General features: G+C 35.7%; 1 protein-coding gene across 1 annotated transcript; it reads left to right on the forward strand.

Annotated features, from left to right (window-relative positions):
* The first annotated feature begins 226 nt into the window (after positions 1–226).
* LOC127626002 (haloacid dehalogenase-like hydrolase domain-containing 5) lies at positions 227–5,518 on the forward strand. Its single transcript, XM_052101498.1, is given in 6 exon segments — positions 227–231; positions 1,024–1,117; positions 2,596–2,629; positions 3,359–3,457; positions 3,460–3,517; positions 5,326–5,518. Coding segments are annotated over 6 exon segments (483 nt in total).
* The last annotated feature ends 5,767 nt before the right edge of the window (positions 5,519–11,285 follow it).

Below are 11,285 nucleotides of genomic sequence, written 5' to 3' on the forward strand. Positions count from 1 at the left end.
TGGGGGATAAAACAAAATGAATATTTATCGAAAAAATAAATGTTCAATATCGATGATAAACATTTGATTAATTTTCTATATTAAGCCTATGTTTGGACGATCAGATTCAGTATGTCTCGTTAAAAGTGCAATAGGCCCGCAAAGTTATGCATACAACTAGCTAACTGAATCGCAGTCTTGAAATCAGCCTGTTAGAAAGTATTTTCAGGCTAGCGTTTACGTAGACATGATGTCAGGGAAACCGGTAATGAGGCTTGGGAGGCACTAGCTAGCTATCCGGTTAAAATAATATCATTGTGTAACGAAGAAGACAGCACTGACCATGCAATACTGCTATCTTCTTAACACAACAGCAACTCTGACATCAAAACCATTGTTGTTTATTTACATAATATTTTGTCAAATGTTTTTCATGATCCATAGTTCATTCACAGACAAGAAAGTGTTTCTTCTTCTTGTGATGTTTATTGGTTGCTTGCAATCCAGTTTATGGTGCATTCAAGTTTTCTTTAAAGGTAGCTTACCCTCTGGGGTTTACTTGTAAACAAATGTTATATTGATATCGAACAATATGAAAAAAATGTCATGATGATATTTTTAGCTATATTGCCCAGCCCATATCACCCAGTCCTCATAATGAAATGTTATGATATTGTGAGGTAGACAAATGTAACTAAAAATGTAACTAAACTTTGTTTAGAATGCCAATGGATAATATAAAAGATAGATTCAATATAAATCCAAATACAATATATTGTTAGGTAGACAAATGATTTTAAATTAGTTTTCAGAGGAAGTGATAATGTCATTCCTAAAGCAGAATATGTTTGCTTTTTAATGCTTCTTGATGTCATTTAGACATGATTGTATTATAAAGCCATAGTATTTAGAAGCATAATATGGGGAATATGATTATTATAATGCCTCAGATCTATTGTTTTTGTCTCTGAATCAAAATAGACTTTAATAATCAAAACAATGATAAATCCATGAGATACATTCATTCTTGACATGCTGTATCAGTGTGGGCTTCACAAATGTGGTCAGTGTTGACATGCTGCGAGAGTCTTTCCCCCTGCTGGACATGGTGGATCACAACAGACGGCCCAAACTACCGGTGAGTGTCCTGTGATCACATGTTCATCTTGATGTTTGCATTGTTTAAAATGCCCCCTGCTACTGAACATGTCTGATTAAAATGATTAGTATTAGGGTTATAAATGTTTAATTGATATTTACTTAACTAAATGATGCAATGCATCATCAACTTTGAAATTTTGGTTTGATTGGATTATTTTGGTATAATCCATAATTCTAAAAAAAGAAGAAAAAAATGCTAGACACACAAATCCCATAGTGGTTGACAAAATCCCATAATAATGACAAAAACCTTTCAAAACATTTCCCACTTTTTTTTCTTTACAACTAATGTTGTAAAGAAAAAATTATATTTTGGATATTAAATAAATGTGTAATACATTGAGTATTGTCTAATCCATGCATTTTTACACTCCTTATTAGTGTACTCTGAGTATAATTAGCCATGAGGTGAATTAATGCTTTATATTCATTATGTACTCTTTATACAAACTGATTTGCAATTACCTCTTTTGTAACCTATCAATAAATCTACTGATTGTCCTTAAAGGAATGTTCCAGGTCTTAATACAAGTTGAGCTCAGCAACAGCATCTGTGGTATACTATTTATAACCACAAAAATGTATTTTGAATCGCATCTCCTTATCTTTAAAAAAAAAAAAAAACCTGGGTTTCAGAGAGGCACTTACAATAAAAGTGTATGGGGCCAAGCCGTAAACAATAACAATCTCACTATTTCAAAATTATAGCCACAAGATATAAACAATATGCATGTTTACATGATTTTAATGTGATAAAATTGCTTACTAACCTTTTCTGGTTTAAGTTATTGCCCATTTTACAACTTCGTTACCGTGATGATGTATTATCAACAAACCCAAAACCCTAAAATGACTATAAAAATTAAACTTTACAGCTAAAAAAAAAATACTTTAATAAAATTATAAACTTCACATTTCTGCCTTTAAACTGCCAAAGATTGGCCCCATTCACTTTTATTGTAAGTGCCTCACTTTAACTATGATTTTTTTCTTTTTTGTAAAGAAAAGGAGGAGTGAGTTGAAAATATTTTTTGTGGTAATCAACATTTAACTTGTATTCAGCCCAGAATATTTCTTTAAGCTACTAGCTAAAACACTAGCCAGGACAAATTTGTACTTCATCATTAATCAGGGGAACAATAGAAACTGCACTTTAAATCTTGGCAAAATAAGAACTTTTGCACAAACCCATATCTATTTATAGAAACAAAAGTTTACATAAAGCCCTGCTCTTTCTAACTGGAGGAAAGGCAGATTTCACAAATTCCCTTTCCTGTTGCTGATGTGTGAATACATATGTGAAAAAGTTTTAAGTTAGTCTCATGCAGTATATTGCTCTAAATCCTGAAATAGGTTGTGAGTGAGTCAGTTGCTAGAATGGCTTACGTGCTTAGTCAGATGAAATATAATAACGGCAGATATGAAAGAAACCAGATCCTTTCCCTGTTGTTTCAGTCTTCCCCTTTGGTGAACCTCCCCAGAGTTGAAGGTAAGATATTTCTGCAAATATCTGGATATTTGTGGGATTCGCTGCATGATTGTAATATTTTACAACCTTTATCTGTAACTTAATACACATGCAACACTTCAACAAACACAAATGTAACTCTTCAACAAACATGGTCAATTTTAAGTAAAATTCAGTTTAGTTGAAATATTTTCTTTCTTCCCATGAAACACAAAATGAGTATTTTATTATGTCCTCATTTCCATATAATGAAAGTAGATGGTAATCTGCAGTTAGCTCTCAAATCCCTTTGCACATACACATATTCAAACTGGTTCTTGTGTGACAGAACGCAAATGAGCTTTGAGAGCTATGGCAGAGGGCAAAATAATCAGTAAATAATTATTTTAAGTTTAGTCTGTTCCTCACACAAAGCTGTCTTATGGTTTCAGAAGACTTGCAATATTACACAATGGCAGTCATTTGAACTATATTTTACTAATTCGTTACCCTATTAACATTTGTTAACAATGTTTACATGTCAATGTAGTTTTCCCTGCCCCTAAAAATTTGTAGAAGACAAGGGAATTTGTTCACATTATAAGCCAAATATCCAGACAGCTGCTGTCTCTAATATCCATATTGTTCAAATTCAACTCACCCGTGTGCAAAATAACACCACAATACAAATACTGACACACAGTTTTCTAGAGTGTTTTTGTTTTCAAGAACAGATAATATCTCACAATTACATGTCTTCTGTCATTCTAGCTGTAGTTCTGTTTGGGGAGCCTATTCAATGGGAAACAAATTTACAACTGATCATTGATATCCTTTTGACCAATGGGAATCTGAGCAATGCGTACGAGAGTGCCCACTTTTAGCATGTAACATGGATCTGATGTGGATGGCAGAGGCACATTCACCAAGGTGATTCATTTTGTTCTGTACAAAGGATGCAGGTATGTTACGCCTTTATTAATTTGACAGATCACAAAGTTTGCAATAAGCTAAGGTCTTGCTTACCGAGAAGATGTTGTGACACATTGAAATATCTACACATAGGGTTGAGTTCAATAAACAGTAACGTCACTTTTGCTCACAGTAGTTCAACACTTAAAACTGTGTCGTCTTAACTAATCAACCACATTCAAATTTAACTAGCTGCTAAGTGAGCTGAAATAGGGCTCTGCTGTATTAAAATTAGTGACATTAATATGTGATTGTCATTCTTTTTAGCACAAACAGGCCTGCTTTCTATGTAAATTAGGCTTATTATAAACTGTGTCTTACTCACAAAAAAAAATTATATTGATCATGGCAACAGTGTCTGGATCACAGTTTATTTTGTGTTGAAGTAAATATAAGTACTTTCTTCATTGAATAAGTAAGTTTAAGTGTGAACTTGAAAATTTTAAGTTAATTCTACATTTGTACTCCATTCAAGCTTGTAAAAATTAAGCATGTACATCTAGCTTAAAGTAAATATTTATGATTGTTTACCATTACAATGCGTCATCATGTATCAGTCCTAAAGTAAAAAACCTTGGCATATGTGTTAGCTAATTTCAGTAGATTTCATTGGAAAATAGAAGAACATTTTACTTAACTTTTGAAGCTGGTGTTCCCAGCATGCACTGGGCTTGAATAAACAGTTTTTATTGTGATTTAGCTGTTAGTTTGTTAACTTATTATTTTTTAATGATGTAACAAAATTCAATAACAAAAGTTGATTGTTACTGTCGTTGTTTTGTGCGCCAAGTGTTGAGTTCTGCATGTGCAGCTCTGTATCTTGTTTTTATTGCCAGTAATGCAAGGTGATGATGTCTAGTAGCAGACTACATAGCATGCAATAAGCTTCCATGTGGAAAGCTTCCGTTTGTCATGTGGTACGTTTAAATGTGTTTATAAGGAAAGTTCAAAATATGTACAAATTAGGGTTGCAACGGTATGAGATTTCCACGGTATGATACGCATGTGAGATTCTCCGTCTGGTTGCATTTTTTTCTCAATACCGTAGATAAGCAAATGTACATGGTATTATAACCGTCAATTTTCAAACCGTGGTATACCGTGAAACCGGTATACCGCTGCAACCCTAGTACAAAATTATAAAAAGTTTATTTTAAGTAACATATACATCAGATTTGTAAAATTATATATATATAGTATTATAGTATTTAATGAAATTTTTTAAGTTAAATTTACTTACACACTTTAATCAAAATTATGTCATGGAGTAGATTTTACTTAGAAAAATTATATGCAAAAACTAACAATATAATTTTTCTAGGTAAAACATATATACATATATAACATTTTTTTTTTTTTTTTTAAAGTTCAGTGTAATGTAGTGATGCTGTGCAGTCCCAGTAATGTAGCCAGATCATGGTAGTCTTTACATCCTCCACAACCCAGCATTTTTAAACATAAGATGGGGAATTGTGCTGTGCAAATTGTGTTCAGCACTACATTTCTTGCCTCGTTTGTACCATTATTTTATTCGCACAGTTCCTTTAGGGAATTAGATGATAAAGCAATAATGCATGTGCAAATGCCACTATCAGTGGGATGCTATCATTTATTATTAGTGAGTTCCCCATGTAATGCATTGAGGAAAAACCTCATCAAAAGATTTGAGACCAGCTAATTAATCAGTGCAAAAAAAATATATACTTCAAATTCAATTGATGTGAAATTTTTGTGTTTGAGGGATCTGACCTTTTCCACCTCAACAGATTCGGTCATGGCACTTTCATGGTGTGTTTGGAGAGCATCTATAAGAAGATCACTGGCAAAGATCTCGAGTATGAGGGCCTGATGGGAAAACCCAGTGAACTGACATATCATTTTGCTGAGTTCCTCATTAGAGAGCAAGCTGCAGAGAGAGGCTGGGGAGCACCAATCAGATCTCTTTATGCTATTGGGTGAGACACTTTCACATTTGAATAGGTTCTCTCTGCCAGCATTTTTTCCCCTGTATGTATGTGAGTGGATTTCAAAACTGACAGTGAGAAATTAAGCTAGTCTAACCTGCGCCTATAGCAAAAAGTGTTGCCTTACATTTCTCTTACATTTTTCACATTGTATAGATCAAAATGTGTCCCTGGTCATAATGTCATATGAGACATTTGCTTTCTAACAAAACATTAGTGGTGAATGAATTTTGATTCATTCCAGTGATGTGTCTTTTGAAACGGTTCCCCAAATTGTTACTTCAGATTCTTTCCCTGATTTGTGCCTTTTCTGCAAATTACTGACAAATATGCAAATCAGGAAATAAGGCTACTGTTTTGTATATTGATATGAAAATTTGTGCAAATCACAACCACACCAGTCTAAGAATCCCACCTAAATTTGTTTACAATTTCACCTACTGATCAAAAGCTATAAAGTAAAAAATGGTCTGCTCATAGAATTAAAGGGATAGTTCACTCCAAAATGAAAACTATTCTCTCATCATTTACTCAACCTCATGGCATCCCAGATGTGTATGACTTCCTTCTGCTGAACACAAACAAAGATTTTTAGAGGAATATCTCGGCTCTCTAGGTCCATACAATGCAATTGAAAGGTGGCCAGAACTTTGAAGCTCAAAAAGCATATAAAGGCAGCATAAAAGACATCCACGACTCCAGTGGTTAATACATATCTTCAGAAGTGAGATGATAGGTGTGGGTGAGAAACAATTCAATATTTAAGTATTTTTTTTACTATAAATCTCCACTCTCATTTCCTCATTCTTCTTCTTGTGTTTTTGGGTGATTGTCATTCTTCGTGCATATCACCACCTACTGGACAGAGAGGAGAATTTATAGTAAAAATGGACTTAAATATTTATCTTTTTCACATCCAAATCCCAAAATCACTCTCTTCTGATGATTTCACCACTGGAGTTGTATGTATTACTTTTATGCTGCAATTATATGCTTTTTGGACCTTTAAAGTTATGTCCACCATCAAAGCAGTGGTAAAGGTGGTGACTGGTACAGGGGTGCCCAGCGCTGTCCCGCAGGAGGTGGATATGGATAATGGTTGGGAATGTGAGCTTGCGTCGCCCACTGCCATGTCCTGCAAGTCTATTCTGGTGTGCACAGGAGTCTACAATCCCCACATGGAGTTACCTAAAGATGCTAACCAGTGTATCAAAGAAATCTTCCACGACCATCGTGACTTCCACTTTGACCCTGTGCTGATCGAGCCGGAGAGGATCGTACAGGACGTGGATGCTGCGGTTGAACTCCTATTTGATAATTAAAAGTTTGAGACAGCAGTTTAGTTTAATTAAAGGAATAGATCTGTCATCAATTTCTCACCCCCATGTAGTTCTAAACCCATGACTATCTATGTTTTGTGAAACACAAAAGAAGACATTTAAAGAATGCACTGGTCTTTTTTCATGCAGTTACAAATAATTGATTCTGGAGATTTTAAGCTTCAATAAGAATGCAAAAGCACCATAAAAGTATCATTAAAGTATCTTAAAAGTAGTCCAAATGACTCATGCATTATATAGATCTTCTGAAGCCATATGATAGCTTACTGGGAAAAACAGGCCAATCTTGATATCTGGCCTAGCTGTTTTTGGCACTCATGAAATAAATTACCCGATTTATAAACAAATAAAAGTTGTATCTTTCAAATTAATTGGTTGATCTCGTTCAGAAAAGCATACAGTTCTCAGGTTTAACTCACTGACTCAATATATTCTCACCAGTTAACAGCTCTTTGGTCACTTTCGGTCTATTTCTCACATAAAGCTATCATATGGGGCTTTTGTTTACTTTCTAAAGCCTGAAATCTCCAGTCCATGGACATTGCATGGAAACAGACAACAAGTACATTCTTCATTAAGAAACTAACAAGGGTTTGGAGCTACACAAGAGTGTACATAATGACTGAATTTTTATTTTGGGGTGAATTACTCCTTTAACATACTGATATTACTCATTGTTTCACTCTTTTTGGTACTGTTACACTGTCAACTGTCTATATTACTTCTTTTTTTTTTTTTTTTTTGGAGAGAACCTCAACAAATTAGCACAAATTATAACTGAGAAAGTCATTAAAGAAAGTCATTTTAGCTCTACTGGTTAGCATGATTTTATTTGAACTCTTTAAAGTGTTTGTGTGTCAACAGGATTTTTTTTTTAATTATTATTATAAGCTATTATATTAATCTAAATCTATGATGGCTTTGGTCTAAATCTATGATGTCAACAGTGCTGTATGTCATAGACCATTATTACTACTATTACTTTCATAATGGTTCGACATTGTTAAAAAGACATTGCCACATTACTCTAAATAAAAGAAGAATAAGACTTCTCTTAAACATAATATATGCTGCGACAATTTTATTGATACAATAACAATTTAACACCAAATAAAAACAGATAATTTATTTCAAGTTAAACATTTCACCGATTGACAAAATGACATAAAATCACTGATCTATATATACTCACCTAAAGATTATTAGGAACACCATACTAATACTGTGTTTGACCCCCTTTCGCCTTCAGAACTGCCTTAATTCTACATGGCATTGATTCAACAAGGTGCTGAATGCATTCTTTAGATATGTTGGCCCATATTGATAGGATAGCATCTTGCAGTTGATGGAGATATGTGGGATGCACATCCAGGGCACGAAGCTCCCGTTCCACCACATCCCAAAGATGCTCTATTGGGTTGAGATCTGGTGACTGTGGGGGCCATTTTAGTACAGTGAACTCATTTTCATGTTCAAGAAACCAATTTGAAACGATTCAAGCTTTGTGACATGGTGCATTATCCTGCTGGAAGTAGCCATCAGAGGATGGGTACATGGTGGCCATAAAGGGATGGACATGGTCAGAAACAATGCTCAGGTAGGCCGTGGCATTTAAATGATGCCCAATTGGCACTAAGGGGCCTAAAGTGTGCCAAGAAAACATCCCCCACACCATTACACCACCACCACCAGCCTGCGCAGTGGTAACAAGGCATGATGGATCCATGTTCTCATTCTGTTTACGCCAAATTCTGACTCTACTATCTGAATGTCTCAACAGAAATCGAGACTCATCAGAGCAGGCAACATTTTTCCAGTCTTCAACTGTCCAATTTTGGTGAACTCTTGCAAATTGTAGCCTCTTTTTCCTATTTGTAGTGGAGATGAGTGGTACCCGGTGGGGTCTTCTGCTGTTGTAGCCCATCCGCCTCAAGGTTGTGCGTGTTGTGGCTTCACAAATGCTTTGCTGCATACCTCGGTTGTAACGAGTGGTTATTTCAGGCAAAGTTGCTCTTCTATCAGCTTGAATCAGTCGGCCCATTCTCCTCTGACCTCTAGCATCAACAAGGCATTTTCAGCCCACAGGACTGCCGCATACTGGATGTTTTTCCCTTTTCACACCATTCTTTGTAAACCCTAGAAATGGTTGTGCGTGAAAATCCCAGTAACTGAGCAGATTGTGAAATACTCAGACCGGCCCGTCTGGTATCAACAACCATGCCACGCTCAAAATTGCTTAAATCACCTTTCTTTCCCATTCTGACATTCAGTTTGGAGTTCTGGAGATTGTCTTGACCAGGACCACACCCCTAAATGCATTGAAGCAGCTGCCATGTGATTGGTTGATTAGATAATCGTATTAATGAGAAATTGAACAGGTGTTCCTAATAATCCTTTAGGTGAGTGTATATAACTGGATTGCTCATGACGTCACAACAGTGAAGCTACAGTGCCGCCATCTTGGTATTCCCTAACGTTCTGTATTCCTATGGGTCTCAATGGGAAATCGTCTGTTTTGGTGAGTCATTTTTACCTATCCATTCACATTAAAAAAAATGTTTTATGTCTGCATACACTGCATCACAATGCAATCTTCCTAAATATGTAATTCATTATTTATTTGGACTCTCAGTTTTTCCCCCTGCTTATTGTAAGTGTGAGCGTGTTGTGTTACTCTTTATTGCAGCAGCATTATGTTCAGCGGCGCACGTGTTATCTCAGTAGAAACAAGTTTAAGAAACTGAGGTAAGATATCAGTAGACATTTTCAAACATATTTTTTGCAGGCTTTAAATTTGTATTCTGAATACATAATTATACTTTGTAGCTTTTGTTTACGTTGAACGTGCATTGTGGTTATTTTCTTAGGATGAATAAATATTAGCTATGCGGCTAACGTTAACTTAGGAAAATAACCACGATGAATAACAGTATAACTCACCAAGTTAACTTTTTTGGTCAAGTTGAATATCTACTTGCAGATCAATACCGGCTAAATATGATGAATATAATGCGGGCTTGTATTAATTCTCCGTGTGTGATTTGTACTTTTTGCAGTGTAGGCCTGAATATGGCCCAGCACATTCCCTCGCTAAATCCGGGATCTCCTCCAATGCTGCTGTACCATCTTCTTATTGTGGATGGGTGAGGTAAACCCAAGTTAAATGTCTCCCTGACATACTTGTAGGCCTTAGCTGAGTAGAACTGCAATGTAAGTGCAAATGACTTTAGGGTTGGGTGGTATTGTGCATGACTAATTTGATCTCTCTTCAGAATTTCTAGTTGAACATCAGGGCAATTTTCAAGCATGAATGCTCCGTTCTCTGTTAACATTTGAGATTCCTTTAGGGTCTTAATGATGTTCTGAAGGTTTGAAATTCGTTTTTTTTTTTTGTCTCCTGTTTTTTTTTTTTTGAAGGTTCTGTCTGTTTTTTTGTGTGTGTTTATTAATTTGTTTTATTGCTTTTAAGCAGCCGTCCAGTGAGAGCCTTTGGGCTGGCAAAGCAATAGCTGTGCTCATCCATTTTGGGGACATCAAGACGAGTGTGAGTTGAGGTATAAGGGGAGTCTTCACTGCAGGCAAACATTGTCTCTGTTTCTCTTAGTGTAGGGGCCTTTCTGTGGGTCTTTTTCTGAAACATACAAGATGTGTGTTTGTCTCTTGTCAGTATTAAAACTTATCCTGACTATCAGCTTACTCTTTTGTACTCTGCAACAGGCATTATTTAAATTAACGTGCAGGGTGCCAAGGACACAACATTCAAAGGCCACCCTCTTAAATTTGCAGTCAACAGGCCAAGCTGGCTTCCCCTACATTTCTGGTAAGAGTTGATACAATTTATTCACTTTGAATACCCTGAATGCATTCAAAACTTAAACAAATAGTTCAACCAGAAATAGAAATGTTAACTTTGTGGTGGCTTGTCAGAATGTTTTGTTAAAGTATATTACTGATGCTACAAGCCAAAAGGAGTAACTTTAAGTAAACCATGACTTACTTAAAGGAATAGTTAATCCAAAACTCAAAATTCTGTCATTTACTCACTCTCAGGTCATTCCAAACCCATATGACTTTTGTTCATCTTCAGAACATGTTCCCTTTACAAAAAGCTTCACTACGATGCTGCGCTGCTAAGCGCTACGGGGAACAACTCTAGCTGTGAACCGAGCTGAAATAGTGTGTGTAACACGTCAATGAACATTGACCGGAATTTATAGCCTCGGCTGATGTAATCATTAGATGCACCTGCGGCCAGGCTATAAATGGATACGTCACCAGGTGTCGTCAGAAACTCTTTTTTTCAGAGTGATTCTGTTTCTGTGTGTTTCACAAACCCTGTCAAAACTTTCTTTCCTCTTTTAGGAGTTAGAATCAGTTAGGCAGTGTGCAGTGAACGTTGTTCTCTTTTCTCTTCTGTCTAGA

Source organism: Xyrauchen texanus, chromosome 32 (genome assembly GCF_025860055.1).
Source record: "Xyrauchen texanus isolate HMW12.3.18 chromosome 32, RBS_HiC_50CHRs, whole genome shotgun sequence".
In the NCBI taxonomy this organism is placed as follows: Eukaryota; Metazoa; Chordata; class Actinopteri; order Cypriniformes; family Catostomidae; genus Xyrauchen; species Xyrauchen texanus.